We start from the raw sequence: 17,340 nt of genomic DNA, 5'->3' as shown, positions 1-17,340 counted from the left end.
TCTTATCAAGCTGGTAGAAGTGACACAGAATGCATTAACATTTATGGTGCTCTCTCTCCTTTGCTTTTGTGTCATCTCCAGAGTGCCCACTCTGTTCTTTCCTCCTTAATGCAGTTTAGCACTTTGCCCATTCACCCCTTACTGTGTGAACTGCTGCAGAAGAAAATAATGACCAAACGAAATCCCCTTGTGCATGTTTTGCATAGGGAAGTAGCCCATTTTCTAAAGGAGGAACAGACATTACCCTAGTTCTCTCAAAAACTAAACATTAATGAGCTCTGAGTCCCTTAAACAAAACCCCTATTTAACTGTCTTTAAGGGAGATTAATATCACAGAACTTTTAAACTGCACCATGCGGCTCAAAGACAGCGTAATATTTACAGTGTGTATGAGGTTTTAATTCGCATCGGCCGACGCAAAACTAAAGAGCATGCATTATGGTTAACATCAAATAAATAATAAGCACATTTCTGGCTTGATGTCATTCATTTTGTTTGCTTAAATGACTTGCTGATGTTATATTTAGCAGAACACAATGTCCGTTGCTCCCTCTAGTGGTGCATCTCTCAAACTTTAATGAGCTTTCACTGAACTGCCAGCCAGATGTCACATATGTGAACGTTTCTGCCCTGGAGAGTCCCAACAGCTTCCAAAACCCTCAGTGAAGACAATATTTATTCAAAGCAGAACTATTGAAAAACAAGTTGTGTCAAGACTCATTCTAATTGACCAAGACACAGCACACAGCACCATTTGGGCCCCTACTTAGTTCAATTGGAAAGTTTACAAAGCAAATGTGTCATATTTCTGGCAAATGTCGTGCATCGTGAGAACACAAATATAGTGCACAGACAGGAAACAATAATGAGCTGGAACGCAAACACTGTGTGAGAGCATAGGATAAGAATGACCCTGCTGTTAATGATAACACCCACCTTTGAAGGTCTGACACCAAGATTTTCCTGGACAAGTTTAATTAGTTTAACAGATGGAATGAATTATGCATCTAAAGCTCAGAGATGTGTATGCAGCGTGTTATTACGTGTGATCTGTTTGGACTTGAATTAAATGAAAAGAATCATCAATTACTGTTATAGGAAGGACACAGAGAATACAGTGATGGTCACATTTAAAATGAGACTTATGAACCATGAAGAGGAATCCTACCATCATTGCACAGCGGCCCCCCAAATGTCGTCATGCTGCAGTCACAGCTGAAGCCCTCCCACTGCTGAAGGCACACACCCTGGTTGGCACACGAGTCCTCCTGGCATGTAGTGCTGGGGCCTGAATATGGAGACAAATAGCAACTCGGTGAGCAGACTTTCATAATAACCAGCAGCACAGTCTGCAGATTGAGTCTGCAGTGAAATTAAATGTCACGCAGAACATACAGACAACAGGCTTCTGCAAAATGGAAGCACGCACAGAACAAACATACATATGCTATGCAAATACTAGAAATGTGTATTTGGCCATATTGTGTATTCTTTACATAAAAACTGCTTTTAATTTCAAGACCGTAGCCAACTACCTGCCCAAACCCTCAAGTGTATTCAGTTAGCAAACACACCAAAAACCTCTCACATGTACAAAAACATGACTTCAATGCCTGGATTAAACAGTCATTAGTGAGTCCTGAATTTCAGATGTTAAATGAAATGACACATCTGGTTTTTGTACATAAGTGTGTTTAAACAATGTCTAGATGTGACGTAGTTTCATTATTGTTATACCACTGACAAAAATATGTCTACAGCACACACTGTAATCCAGTTCACCTTTTCTTCTTCCAACTGCCAGGCGTCCCTGACCACCTGTGCAGACGGTTAGTGCAGTCAAAGAACGCATGCTATTTACCAGCTGTGAATGGGGTCAGTGGACAATAATACTCAGTTCATAAGCAGTAGGGACTCAAGCTATTTATGAGCTTTTAAAAAGCAGTGCAATGGTGCTTTTAAAGTCAAAGTGTTTAAACATCGTGCTTCTGCATCTATTATTTCCATCATTTTATCAGCGCATCAGTCACTCAGTCTTTCTGTTAGTCTGAGCTAAATAAGAATACAGCTGTACAGACTCTACAATCTGTGTGACAGAAATGCTGAGTTAGTTCAGTTAATGGAGAAATGGTAGTGAAGTGGAACAGGTTAGTAAAGATGAATGTTGTTATTTTTATATTTCTTAGTCTGTCGGATATTTTAGTAATGGATTTTGTGGGGGTTTTGTACCACTGACTCTACAACTCAGGCAATTTTCATTTGTTTATTATTATTAGAAAATAGTCACCGGCAGAATATTTGAATGTAACACTCCACTTTGAAGCCACGATTAACCCACATGGAACACATAAACCTTTTTTGATAGTTTAGTCATTATAGTGATGAAGTGTGTATGTATTCTATTGTGCATTTATTTGCTCTTGAATTTGACAATTGACAGACTGTGTGTGACAGTCTCGGCCTTATATGTTTTCTTTCAGTCAGAAGGAGTGGCAGGGTAGCCAAATTAAACATGTGACTATATTTTTTCTTATATTGTTTACAAAGAGTGAAATAAGTAAAATTATTTAATGTTAAATATTTCTGCACTTATTCTAGTAATGCACGTTGCTATAATATGCAGCTTCTTATTGTCCATATTGTCCACATTTTACTACAGAACATCCACTTGGAAATTCCACTGTGGATGAGGGAAAAAGTTTAACTTAATTCTTTTACTGGAAATACAGGCAATGCAGTCTAACATTACTATTGCTGGTATTCTCTATTGGCCTCACCTAATTTCACCATCCTACTCTGGGCCACTAAAATGATATCAAGTTTTCCATCCACCTTCTGCCCGAATCCTTGTGAAAGCACTATGAAGTGTAGCCATAGTAGATGCTGCTCAGCCTCAGAGTAACTATGGTAACCACTTAATAGTTTAAGCTGTTGCCCACTCAAGGCTGAAAAATGCAAAAACTAAAATGTCCTTTTGGACACACAAAGAAAAAATCTGTTAAATTCATGACAGAACGATTTAGACTGCTTCTAACTACATGACAGACTCATGATTCCACTTCTGATAAAATCCTTTATATTATAATGTGCCTTATGTGTCAAATGTCATGGAGCCTAATGTAACTAGACTTGGGAGTCAAGTAAACAACAGATGTGTAATGGCATATTAATAACTATGTCTAGTGAGTAACATGCATCAGAATTTCAAATGATTTAGATACAGAATTATATTTTTCATTCAGACTTTTTAAGAGGATAAGTTATGTTCTGTAATGTTATCTGATTAATATGTAAAGCATGACTTAGAGAGTAATGCAATTGCATCATTTTAAATTTATGTTAATTGCAAACTCAGTAACTAATGTAGTTACAGTGCTATTAATTTATGAAATTGCATCTGAATTGACTTTAATTACTGGCCACTGCCGCTATTTGTTTTGCAGCATGACTTTCTTTTAAAGAACTGAAGCCTGCTGCTCAATAGTTTCTACTTAGAAAATGGTTATAGATTGCCTAAAACTTTAACAGGAATATGGCATTGGTAAACATATAACAATGATTCATTTCATGTAATACATGAAAATGACTGAAGTTTGAGTTAAAACCCTCAATTTTTTATGTAGGGAATTCATGCGGGAGACATCATTGTTATAAAGAGTATTTTAAGACATGCAAGAGTATCTCTTCTATGTACGGTTAAAAATGAAGAAAAGAAAAAACATAACCGTGGACAAAAACAAAGTTATGTCCAATAAAAAACAGCATGTGAGTACAAATGTACCCGTAAGCCCCATAGACTTTTATACAAGATGATACTTGTATTCCTATGGGACTGAAGCCCATTCCATATGGCAGGTGGGTGAATTCAAATTACGTAGCCATCTTGTTCAGGGAGTGTAAAGTGTGGAGGTAGAGACTGTGGAGAGGTGAGGGGGGGCAGAGGAATTGATGCAAGGGGGTGGGTGGGGGGAGACATCAGACTCTGTATCAAACAGACAAAGCTATCTACCTTGCAAGTCAGCTTTCATCAATGCAACTTTTGTCAGCAAAATAATAGGAAAGGAAAAGGCAAAGTATACCAGCTGTTAGTAAAGCATCAAGACGTCAAAGATGGAGTAACAGAAACACAGACTGTTAAAGCAGGAGAGACAGAGCGAGTAATGAGACCAATGTCTGTCCTCAGAAAGAGCCAGAGGAGGAAAAAATTGTAATGTGTAATGGAGGCCAGATTAAGCCAAACTGTTAGAGCAACTTCTCTCAAAATGGCATCAGCAGAATGAAGAAAAGAAATGCAATTGTTAGGTCATTATTATGAGACGTAGATATGATTTGTCCATTTATTAAGTAAATTTCCAGTAAAAGAAAGCTGCATATTTTATCTAATGCCTGTTGATGTCAAATACTATCAGCAACTATATGCTTCCTTCTGACTCCTTTAGTACAATTCAATAAATGTGTTATCATGGACGCCATTTTCCATTGAGAGCAACCGGTGATAGCGTGTGGCACAAAACGAAAAAAAAAAAGCCCTGCAAGTTTGACAGACCCTGCACAGGGCGCTGAATTCGATTACATTTGTTATGTCGGAAACATGAAAAGATCAGAAGTTGCGTACTCAATAGAAAAAGAGTGGATGAATTGTGAAATTAAACTAAGTGAGTGAAGTTGAAAAATAAATCAAATATTGTCTCTGAATGTGGTGCACACATTAGACTGGGCAAATGATATTCATGCATGCAACAAAGGCTTCATACATAATTCAAAAGGATTGCTTCTGGCAAACTCTCAGATCCAGCAAGCATGCATAGAGCAAAACAGAATGGGGATAAAATGGGAAATAACACTGGCAGTACAAATATGGCAGAGAGAATAATCAGATTATGGCTAAGTGAAACAGAAATGATTGCCTGTGGAGGAGTGTCAGAGCTTGATGCATTCTAACAGAATACTAACACACTTTATAGATGTTAAATTATGTGCCACAGGTTGGCAGTGTGGGTGTGCTTCACAGTGTGCATGTGTCCTTATCGGACAAGTGCGGGAATGAGAGAACTGAGCAGCAATGGGGCACTGCATGGTGTCGTAAGGACCCTTTAGGATGGGTTTGTGGTGCTGAGCGAAAACCAGAGTAATTAAGAGAATTTAAACATATTTAATTGAACATTCCTCTTTTTACGCATCTATTAATAAAACAAATAAACCTGAGCTTTGGGTAGAGCGTGTGGTAAACTCCATGGATTTAAAAAAAAAAAAACAACAAAGTTTGAAAGCAACATACTGCTGAAAAATTTTCTTTTATGGTCTGAGGGACTACTCACCTTCACATCCTCTTTCTATCTGTCCCACACAGTCCAGAGCATCTGACATCAAGTCTGGGAGCCGCCCGTTCAGATCCACTGATGCGAGACAACCTTGAAAACCTTCCTTGGCGTGCACCAATTTGGGCAGCTCCTTGTACATTTCCTTCGCCACCCCACCAATGTAAAGGTTACCTGTGAAGAGATATGGCAATACTGACACCTAGTGGAGACAAAACACAGTACCAAGCTTACCATATCAAGCTTGTTACAGTAAAGCTTGGGTCTGAAACATTTTTGAGGCCAAGGACCCCTTTGCTGAAAGAGAGACAGAGCAGGAACCCCCTACCACATATCTAATATAAAACTGCATTATATATTATGAGCAGATTTTCAGGCAGAGGGCAAAATTGGCTTTAGGCTGTAGTCTCGTGAAGTCAAGTAAATGTTTTTTTCAGGCTTTTTTTGTCTTTTGTCAAAAAGACAACATATGTTGGTTTCATGTTAATGTGTATTTTCAGACATATTCAATTCTTGAAAACTAACGAAAGAAAAAAAAACTTTCAAAAATTATCAAACAACATTTTGTCGGCCCCCTCTCCAGTAATTCTGAGCATTTTAAATTAAAATTATAAACTTAGCTTAAAAACTTTAGCCAGCACAGTAACTTGGATCACAAAAAACTTTCCTGTCTAAAAACCAGAAACTTTGTGTCATCTCTTATTAATGATGATAGTTGTTTCATAAAGTATTTTATTCCAGTAAAAGAATGCAGGTTAATTGTAAGTCTTTGCCAAAATAATGTTGCTAATTGTGTCAATTTGCATTTCATTGTACAATTTGATATCAGTATTGTTTATTCAAGTCCAAGCTAGAAATGTGTCATCTGTTTTTCTACTCTTTCATTTACAATTTTTAATAACAATAATTACACCATTCTTCAATTTAATACACTAGAAATGTCAATAGCCCTTCAGTAAGAAAAGTGTTTATCTTCATAACTGATTATTCTGTCAAACAACCTATTAAATATTGTTCTGCTGAGCACTATGATCTTTCCTATGAACTCCCTGCTCCGCACGCACACCTTTAGTGATGGCTACTTAACAGATGGGTGTTGAGATTTTTGCTCAAGGGCACCTTAGTGCTGGTAAAGAGTGAAAGCCAAACATTGCTTTTCCCACCACCCCTGCAGGGTTTGTCCTGTTGGTGCAACCTTTCAGTGACAAACCCGCCTCTGCAAACCTCAAGGCCACTGCTGCCCCAATTTAATGGAATCTAATATATATGCCTACGTACCCTTCAGGTCCAGGTTTTTGGCCCCTGTGGTTGTTTGCGTGGTGATCTTGGTATCAATCTTGACAGTGTGGAGGTTGTTGGTGTCCCTGGAGATTATGACATTGTGCCAGTGGTTGTCGTTGAGGGGCTTGTTAGAGTTGCCTTTGATCAAGTGGGCTCCGTTTCCCATGTCAGACACATAGTGCAGGTAACTGGAAACAAATAAACAACATGAGTGGAAGCAATTCTGGACAGTATGGAAGGACATCAAAGCGTTGCATTGTGAAAAAGGCTTTGTAGAGGTTTCCAAAATCCAAAACTATGCAAAAATTTATTTCAGTCCAGTTTCTATACAGCGCATGACCCACAAATTTGTTTTCAAGTCCTTACAGACAAAATGCATCAGATTTTAACACCAATAATAAAACCGAAAAGTAGAGAAACTAGAAAAGCATGATAAACCTCTGAAAACTGAGGTATGTGTGTGTGTGTGTGTGTGTATGTTCATTGCTGTTGCTCTGTGCCTTTGCATTCAAATGTGCAGATATGAGAGTATCACAAAGTGCAGCTGTCTGAGAAGAAGCAAAATAATTGGCAGGTTGCAGCATTAACAAAAGGTTGTGGGCGGTGCTGAACAAATTGGTCTTAAATTCTTTGGTCTACAGGCTATTTATGATTTGCATGCCCGTTTTAATTAAAATGTATGACTTTAATGTTTAGCACATTGAATAATACCTTAACTTCAGGCATTTCTTAAAAGAAGGTCATTCCATAGCCGCATTTCAGCAATAAGAAATGCGCCCTTGTGTAGTTGATTCCCTTTTATGTTGGGTATTTGTTGTGCCTTCATGAAGATTAAAAAGAACAGTAATAGCCGACAGCTCTTTCAGTAAATATTCTGGCATAGAGGTGATAAGAAAAGAATTTGAATTCCCATGTTAATGGCATAAGCTGTCAAAAAATGTCATGAAGTATGAAGAGCTGCATTGTTCAAATCATAATCCATTCAGATGGAGATTCTTACATAAATAAACATCTTGCTACATTCATATTTACATATATTGTATATTACATGTATAAAAAAAAAGAATTCAACACAGTTTTAAGCATTGCTGGTCTTTAAACCTGGTAGCAGGTAGGTCTGCCTGGCAAATGAGGTGATGTGTGTGCAAAGACAAGAGATGTGAAGTGACTGTAGCATGAGCAGCTAACCAAAAAAAGAGTCACCCGCGCCAAACTTCATGTACAAATTCCCCTAAAAGCATATCAGAGGTCTGGAAACTCTCTTGTTTGACAGGTTATTTCACAGCAGGGCTACATAAAACACCACAGCGATGACTCCTGCTCCAAAAATGTAGTCAAATGTAATTCAGACAGAACAAAATATCTCATGGTTTGCTACTTTAGGGTCTAAACTAGAATTACTGCTTGGCTGTTGTAAGCCTCCGCAAACCAGTTAAGTTGCAGTTAAATTTTACATTATGATGGCACAGTGAAATTGACCTTCGACCTTTTGGATATAAAATGTCATCATTTCATCATTATATCCTATTAGACACTGATGTGAAATGCTGTCATAATTACTGTATGAATTCATGACTTGCAGCCAAAAACATGTTTTTTGAGGTCACAGTGACTTTGACCTTTAACCACCAAATTCTAACCTGTTTTCGTTTCAGTCCAAGTAGACGTCTGTGACAATTTTTTAAAAAATTCCCTCGAGGTGATCTTCAGACATTAGATTCACACAAAATTGAGACAGACAAGTCACAGAGACCTTGAACTTTGACCTATGAACACCAAAGGCTAAGTTCATCTTTGAATTCAACAGTATTTTTATGCCAAATTTAAAGAAATTCTCTTAAGGCTTTCTCAAGAGATCACACTCATGAGAATGTGAATGAAGGACAAACAGACGGAAAGACAGCCAGAAAATATAACACCTCCAGCAATCAACGGCATGGAGGCAGGAAAACCCAGCTGGAGCAAGCGAATGTGACTACATCTAATGTAAACATCTGAAAACACATTCATTTTACGTACCCTTTGACCAGCTCCACCACGATGAAGTCATTGCCATCCCCGCTGTTAAACAGGATGAGGCCATCGGACGAGGTGGTTTTGAACTGAAAGAAAAGGTGCATGGAGTAGTAGGCCTGCAGAGTAGTGAGGGTCACATAGCTGGAGCGTGACTTGAAGGTGACTGGATCAGCAATGATGTTCTTGAAGCCAATCATGGCATTGAGCTCACAGTAATCAATGTCACCGTTTTTACAGAGGTCTATGTAGGCCATGCCGTTGAAGGAGAGGCTCTGGAGATGACCGATAAAGTTGGACGGCACCATGGACATGAAGCGCTTCTCTGTGACAATGCCCGTCTCAATGTTATGGAACTCCAGCTGGGTGTGGTCACCTGCCATTTGACCTTTGATCAGCAGATGGAGGAGGGAGAGAGAACGTTACGAGGGGTATACAAGAATTAAAGGGGCCATGCTTTGCAATTTAAGGGCCAACTACAGATCCTCCAAATAATAACAGTGACAACATATGATGTTAAAGAAATCCAGAAAAAATAAAATGGGGAGAAATGAAAGTGGCACTCCAGAATGATATCATTTTAGCTTTACAAGCAGAATGCAGTGTCTTTTGTTAGGTTTTAGTGCTCTGTTTAAACTGTGAATTAGTCATGAAAACTTCAGGTTTTAGAAAAGACAACAGAGGTGCAAAATGTTCTTCACAGACAAGCTAAAAACAGAACTGTACAGTCTGCATGTCTAAAATTATTTTCACATTTTCTACTGCTCAAGGAAAACAAGCCCGGTCAGAAAGTCTGTTTAACAGTTGTAAAACAAACAGTAACTTAAAATGGTATTTTTCCCCCTATGATAGCAAAATTCAGCACATTATGGCTTTTTATTTAATTTCTTAGCCATTTTTACACATTTATTTAACATCACTCTGTTAGAAGAGCATTAATAATGCATTTAGGAAAAAGACATGCATGACGCTCTCTTCAGAGTAGGAACAGCACAGTATAGTAAAGAGTAATACACTACAGAGCTAGTGTCTTACCCAGAATTTGTGAGCCCCCCCAAAAATTTGATACATAATTAAGTTTATAGAAGAAAAATGGGATTCTGTCAGACGAACAGAAGATGAGAAGTACCTTCCACGGGCAGCAGATCATCTACGGTCAGTTTCAAACTCTTGCCCCTCCTGAACACACGCACTGTGTGCCACTCATTATCGTTCAGATTCTGACCCGCAAAAATAGTCTCTGGACCTTTGCCTGCAGGACAGTCCAAACAATGGTTAAGACACATGCATGCATACAAACCACATACATTAAAGACACGCTGAGAGAAGGAGAGAGAGGGGGAGAGATCGAAAGGAGGACAGAGTGGATGAGTAAAGCAGTTTGACAGAGGCAGAAAACATTGAAGGTAAACATAGTTAATGGCCCATAAAAACACATCATTCTGACTTGCATTTTCTGTAGTGATCGCACCATTAGATAGGGCATCAAATTTCTCAATTCTCACTGAACGCTATTTCCCTCAAACCAGGAGGGGGGAGGCAGTAATCAGGAAGTCACATTAGTATTACCAACAATATTCACACTGTTTTGTTGTAAATGTATAGTGTCTAAAGAAACAAGAGATAATTAGTCTTTTCATTACAGCTGGTCTCATTTCTTGTGATTTTCCTCATTCCTGTAATGCCACTTGGGGGCAGCATATAACTATTAAAAGCCTATGACGGCGCATGGCACTAAACAACGGAGCATCACTCTCCATCTTGTTTACCTACGACGGTGTGACCCAGTATTTGATTTCTCCCATGTCCACCACATGACATGATACAGTGATATGGAAATAAATACTTGCATAATGGAAGCAGTGTCCTTGGTGGTGAAAAGAACCCCATTATAAGCAAAACAGACATGCTTTTGTCCCCCTGCAAATCCAATGATAGAAAAACAGGAAATACAGAGTGTGATTTTTATCACCACCCTTGAAAATAAACGGGTGTTTTGAAAGAGGAGCAGGCAGCAGGTATTGCCAATAACACCGTAGAAACTGCACAAATTATCAACTGTGGTGCACTCTTATTAAATCCACTAATAAGACCAAATGACCACTAACTTGTAATGCTCTGAATCATTCCTTCACTGACTCCTGAAACCAGGATTTTAATATTGCATAAAGTGTGTCACTGCTCGCGGGCAGTAACGGAGATGTCACACAGAATCACAGTGCCAAAAACCTCAAGGAGAGATAATCAAATTTAGAATCACAGATAAATCAGAGTGACTGCACCAAATCTCTGTGATCTCGTGAGCAGAGAGAAAAAAAAATCTCTCCTAAGACACTTCTGCATTTAGATATTCCAACATTGGTCCAATTGGGGCAGAGCATTATTTTTTTATGCAGCCTCCGTCTTAGAGCATCTTTGAATTGCCGTGTAGCTCTGATGTTCCCCTGCTGGGCACACATAACCAAACAGGCCAATGAGGACGTGCCACTGTGACGGTATTAAAATCCCCAGGCTCTGCATACCTTTGCCCACTGTGGAAGGCATTTCAGATGGGTGCCATCTTCATTCCCCTGCACCCATTTATGGCTATTTATTTCCTCCTTTTCTGCAATCTTCAAAGCCCCCAATGCAATGTGTATGCAAATCTGAGGGTGCCAAAGTACTGGGACACACTCAATCTCAGAGGCACAGTTCTGCTTTGTAAGCACTAAACACCGGGGCAGGATTGAAACCAGACGACTGGCGAGGGATTAAGGAGGAGAGATATGAAATAATGGAATGGAGTTGGACTTGAAAGCATGCTTGATCTTTGCCTTCCATCATCCTGTCCTTGTTGCTCTCCAAGGAGGAAAGAAAGGAAAGGGGAAAAGAGGTCAATCGTATTAAGGAGCCCATTCCTGCACAACATTCACTACAGGACAGCCTGGGTTTACGCCTGTAGTGCAGTCTATGGTCCAAACTGCCAGCTGCTGGCCGGACATTAAGGTCTTTTATTCCACTGTCTGCCGCGTCCAGCCCCCTCTAGTGCCCTCACTGATGGTGATCTATCTGCAGTGATGGATCTACAGTGATCTCTCCCTGCCTCATTGACTTCAGGCCCAAGGGAACAGTGGAGAAGTGTGGCACAAGGCAGCATGAGAAGATGTGATTATCCAGTCAATCAGCTCTGGCTGGCTGGATGACGGGCCAGATACTGGTGCTGCCTGCCCTGACACTGTGACTCACCCAGGTGGAGGGAAGAGGGACTCGCTGACCAAGCAGCAGGCCACTACTGCTGGATTACCGTCAACACAGACATCACAGCTGGCGCACATGCCAAGTAAGCTACGATGCTAGGCAAGCTGCTTGTCCAATCAATGCCTTGTTAACTGAAAGGCGCTTGTAAAAATGTTTAAACAAGCAAAGGTTAAATAGTGTTAAAACAAAGAATGATGACGATCAATACTAATCTGCTGTTTCTGGCCATTTGCATTGATGTTTATTTGTTCTATAAACCGAGACTGATCGATATTGAACATGTTCAAAGGTTGTTTCGAACACGGCTCGATTTAACTGCCATCAATCTACTAATCAAGTATTTTTTAGCAATAATTGCATGGTGGAGTCATGTTAAAGGGACAGTTCATCCCCAAAAACAAAAATGTATATTTTTACCTATATTATATTCTTACCTGTAGTGCTATAGTATTTACCAATTTCAATTTTTCTGGTGTGAGTTGTTGAGTTTTATAAATATGTGCTGTAGAGATGTCTGCCTACTCACGAATATAATAGTACTAGATGGCACTCTGCTTGTGGTGATCAAAAGGTTAGAAAAAAATACATTTGAAAAACTAAACAGCAATGTCTTTTTCCAGAAATCATGACCTGGATACTCAAGATGCATGCAAGATGTTAATAGTGTCTTCCTTGGCTCATGTTCACTAGTGGTGCTGCGTGGTGCTAGGTAAGTTAGGAGTAGATACACGCTTTCTTTTAAGTGAACCGTTCCTATAACAATGTGCACTCATTGCTAAAATACTCTGTGCCTTTAATTACTTGTTGGCTTGACAGAAAAGTCCCTTAGCATGCTGAACTTTGGAGGACGTCAATGTTTATTTATTTCCAGCTTAATTTAAGCAGCTACTGTTTTGTTACAAGGACCACTGAGCCAACATGTTAGCCTCTTTATCAAAGATAAATTAGTGCAACTATGAAGGACATCTCATAATTGCTCCTTAATTTCCTCACTGTCCTTCCCTTCACTGGGTTCTCATGTTTACACTGATGTACATACAGAAACATAGTAAGGCTTTGATGTAATTGGCTGTGTGATTACTGTAAATTATGGGTAATTTTTTTCTGCTGAATACGGTGCTGATCTTATATTCAAAAACAGAGAAAGGTCTGCACACTTTAGCCCCCGCTTTTATGGAGCGAGTCACAAGTGATGTTATGAGCTAACAGCTCTTCTTCAGACTTCAGTCCTAGTCCTCTGTTTTAGCTTGTACTTTATGTGGGTCCAGCACTTTTCTCAACCTTTTATGGATATGTGCATTTTCTACCCTTTTTTCCTTGCTGATCGTATATTTACATCTTATTTCAGCCTTGTAGGGTTTTATAGATAGAGAATAGTTCCATCAAAAAGATGAATATCATATTGATTAGGGTATTAAGATTTATCCTGAGGATGTTTTGAAAAGTAAAAAGAGTTCAGTCCCCTCCTTGACCCAATCATTTTTGTACAGTCTCTTACTAGATTGCTTTATTGTGTCATGAAGAGGGATAGCATTTTATCCTCAGCTTGACTCATCCGCACCATAATTGTTCCCTTACTTAACAGTCTGCTCAACACATTCCTTCATTTGTTGCCAAAATTGAGACAATGTGTTTTACCTCTCCTACCATAAAGATGAGCACCATTAAGCTGTATAATAATGAATGCTGGGGGAATACTTGACTGTGAGAGGCTGAAAGGGTTCCTCTAGTTGTTAATAGCATAACCAAACTGAACTGTCTATTCCTAGAAGGGGTTTAATGTCTTTAATCAGACAACTTTTTGATTACAGCTTTGAATGTATATACTGGCAAGATTTCAGCATTTTAGCCATTCGCTGAAAATCTATTGAATGGGTTGTAGAGAGAAGATCGCAATGAATTGCAAGCAATCATGAAACAGTGGTCGTCAAATAATAAAAGAGCACTGAGATGTGCAACAAGCAATAAGTAGCACAAAACGATTTGAATTCATAAGCGTTTGCAATCTATTTTCATTCTAAGTTCTCATTAATCATAGCAATTAAAAGCAAGTCTTGGGCCGAAAAGACAGCAGGTATATACATATCTCACCCCCTATGCATCTTCCCCTTGAATCACCCTCTCATCTATCATTTCTAACATGCACACAGGTGTAATATCCATGTAAAAGAATCTCCCGCAGCTCTTTCACGCTGAATAAGTCAAAAACAAAAGATTGATGCGCGGAAAAGATCAATTATGAGAGAAAAACTGCCTTGAGATGTTGCCGAGGAAGGTCATGGAGAGAATAATCACATAAAGTTGCCCTCATCACCACATCCTGGCTGCACTGTAAATTGTGATTATCCTGCAGTTCAAGTTAATGAATAATAGAAGACAAGAATGTCAGCCAAAAAAAAAAAAGCCAATCTGTCACAAGATATTTTTAGTTCATATTTTTAGTTTGTTGTCACTCAGTGCCTGTTAACAGTGTTTAAGTCGAAGTGGCAGTGTTTTCTTCAGACAGCTCCGGGCAGCCCCAGGGAGCCTAGGTCTCTAATTGACAGTGATGTGTTCTTTGAGTCGGTGCTGAAATTCTTCATCCACCAAGCTGACCGGAGCTGCAGCGCCTGACAAGACACATTAATTAACACAGAAAAAAAGAGGACGAAAATAACACAGAGAAAAATAATAACCTAGAAAAAAAATGAATTAAACGCTAACTCTTCATAAGTGGAAATGCACTGGCTTAACACAGTTCTTTCCAAGAACTTCAATTAAACATTCTCTTATGACACAATTAGGTTTGCATCTACTGAAGAAAGACCTGCTGTTTCCTACTTTTTTCCTCTCTGTTTTACTTATACATTAGCTTTCCCTTTGGCATGATATTACATTTAAATTGAATCAAAATAGCTTAGTTGTGTGTGGCAATCACCTACAGTTTATTTATTTATATCTATCCAGTCTACACTATGAAAATGCAAGAATTAAGACCAATATAAGTGTCAGCATGAAATCACTTGAATGCAAATACAGACCAGTGCTGTATGCTAAGTTTTCCTTTTGGATTCTTACCACAGCCTCTGTGAAATCCTCCAGCCTATTAACACACTGTTTTACACTACAGTGTTTGATGCTGGTTGTATTTAAGCACCTACTGCACATACTGAATATCTTAAACGACTGTGTATTTTGTGAAATTCAGAGCTCTTTAACTTCAACCAGTATGTTTTCCACCACTTCTAAATAGAGCTGGGCAATATGGCTTCTGATGAATATCATAGTATTTTTGCTACATTGCAATAATATATATATCTTTTATCTTTTTTTTGAAATCTCTAAACTACTGTAGACTACTAAAGTAGAACATTTTTAAATAAACTACAGTTACAATAAAGTTAAATAAAGCAGCTACTGCCATTCAATAAAATTAAATAAAGCAATGTCATTAAAAATTATAAATCAAAGCAAACCACAGGTTTCTTTATTTTGAAACACGAGGTCATATTCTGGCCAGAAGTGTTGATGTTTTTGCTCGGAACTCGAAGCTTGTGGTAGCAGAAAGTTTAAATCTTACTGCAGTGCCTTTAAAAATGGGGATTTATTCATTATGAGCTGGACACAAATGAACAGTTCCCCTCTTCAGATATTGCAAATATTTGTTGCAGAGGTATTCCATGGTAGCAAAATGTAACAAAATAGTCACGCCTCACCTGCTTACACTATTTTTGAACAAAATTTAGTTAAACTGTTACCGCAACGCCATTAAATGTGCTGATTTATTCACAGATGAAAACAAACTAACGGCTTCCAGTTCACACATTAATAGTGTTTATAAATTGCACTGGTGCTCCATGGTTGCAAATATGGAAAAAAAAAAAAGTAGTAGTCTGGAGCCCTACAGATACATAAACATCCTTTGTCTGTTCACACATCACTCTGATATAGTGGTCTGGATGGGTGAAGGAGTGAGTGTAATGTATTACGTCTGTGAGAAATAAAATGATGTGAGCTTATATTCGATAACAATAATAAAGTCAACCCATGTGGTACAAAAAGAAATACTTTGAGTATATTCGTTACATCGCCCACCCCTCGCCCTACACAAGCAAAACAGTGCTAAATGGAAAATATTTGTAAAGAAAAATTAAATAAACTAAATATAGAAAGAAAGTAATCAGCCAAATGCATGGCAAGTATTAGTATAACAACCACTGGAGTCCATGTATGCATAGATTAAGCCTTCACACTATCCTCATAAACCAAGAATGACCTTTTAAAGCATTAGAAGGGGGAATTAGAGCTTAGAGCTTTTTATTTGCATACACAAACAAGGGATGCAATCCAAGATGCATGAACAACGCTATTTAGCATTTAGAAAGGTGTTAAGAAGGGCTGGCTTGCAGAAGCATGTCTAGAGGTCACATCATGTGATTCTGTGTGGAGGCGTTTGTTGTGCAAGTCTACGCTTCTCAACAGGCAAAGACCTTCAAATACTGTAACACTTCACACACATGAAGCGATCCGACACTCATGTTCTCAGAGAGAACAGGATGTCCTTATATACAGTGTGTGACACTGGCACTCTATTATAGAGCTTAAACTGTCTCATTTCAGTTGGTATTTACTGATACTGAGAGTGTGTCTGTCACTTCAGAATCATTAAACAGGAAGAAGGCTCACGTATTATGACTCCAGAGGAGTAATTATTAATTCATCACTGTTCCTGAATAATAAATGTCAGGGATATTTACCTCCCAAAATATTGCAATGTAACCTCTTTGTTGAAACACACACACACACATACACAAACACACGGATATCCACCATGAATCCCACAACAAGATCTATTCTCTCTTCCTCCCTCTTCATCCCTTTCTTTCTGCTCTGCGAGGCAGGTTAATGAGAATAATAAAATCACACTCTGTATTTCCTCTGTGCCTTGAATGGCCTCATCAATTTACAACCGGCGTGAAATACTGAAGTAGGGGAAAAAAAGAATTGCGAAGGGGAGACAGGGAAATCATGCATGTCTAAAATACCTGCACTTCCAAAGCATGCGTTTTATATCAGCCTGAATTCATGACTGAAAAGGATCGTTAATTAGAAACAACTCAGTGTGCGCAATCACAGCTGACCGCCGTATTTGGGTTTGTCATTTATTCAAGCCTCCCTCCATCTCCTTCCCACTGCTCATCATTCTCCTGACCAGCTGAGGCACACGACACAACCAGCATTTCCTATGCACACGTAGCTCTTGGACACGGTATGATAAAATATAACATCTATGTCAATGCAAGGTGCAAGTCAGATATTCCCATTGCCATTGCTTTGATAATTAATGTCAGGACCATAAAATGGCTGCAAAGAAGAAATTGTAAACATGGCTACGTAACAACACATCTAGAGACTAAAACATGAATGTCCAGAAACAGTAAGAGTTATAGAAGAAGAAAGGTGAACAGTAACTTACTGGCGGTACAGTTAATCCTGATACAATCTAGATGGG

General features: G+C 38.8%; 1 protein-coding gene across 16 annotated transcripts in view; it reads right to left on the bottom strand.

Annotated features, from left to right (window-relative positions):
- LOC121954421 (neurexin-1a) overlaps window positions 1-17,340 on the bottom strand; it is a 283,026-nt gene that overhangs the window by 137,200 nt on the left and 128,486 nt on the right. For 9 of the 16 annotated variants that reach the window (XM_088087000.1, XM_088087002.1, XM_088086999.1 and 6 more), the window contains 7 exons: window positions 17,305-17,331; window positions 9,742-9,864; window positions 8,619-9,000; window positions 6,597-6,787; window positions 5,319-5,492; window positions 4,010-4,036; window positions 1,169-1,288 (listed from right to left, as the gene is read on the bottom strand). In XM_088087000.1, the coding sequence (XP_087943126.1) occupies window positions 1,169-1,288; window positions 4,010-4,036; window positions 5,319-5,492; window positions 6,597-6,787; window positions 8,619-9,000; window positions 9,742-9,864; window positions 17,305-17,331 (1,044 nt within the window). The remainder of the gene's footprint in view (window positions 1-1,168; window positions 1,289-4,009; window positions 4,037-5,318; window positions 5,493-6,596; window positions 6,788-8,618; window positions 9,001-9,741; window positions 9,865-17,304; window positions 17,332-17,340) is intronic. The other 7 variants (XM_088087007.1, XM_088087010.1, XM_088087005.1 and 4 more) reach the window with 2 other exon arrangements.

Source organism: Plectropomus leopardus, chromosome 13, assembly GCF_026936395.1.
Source record: "Plectropomus leopardus strain MGB_pleo_1.0 chromosome 13, ASM2693639v1, whole genome shotgun sequence".
Taxonomy (NCBI): domain Eukaryota; kingdom Metazoa; phylum Chordata; class Actinopteri; order Perciformes; family Serranidae; genus Plectropomus; species Plectropomus leopardus.
The sequence above is the reverse complement of the archived record's forward strand: the minus strand, read 5'-3'. Positions and strand labels throughout refer to the sequence as shown.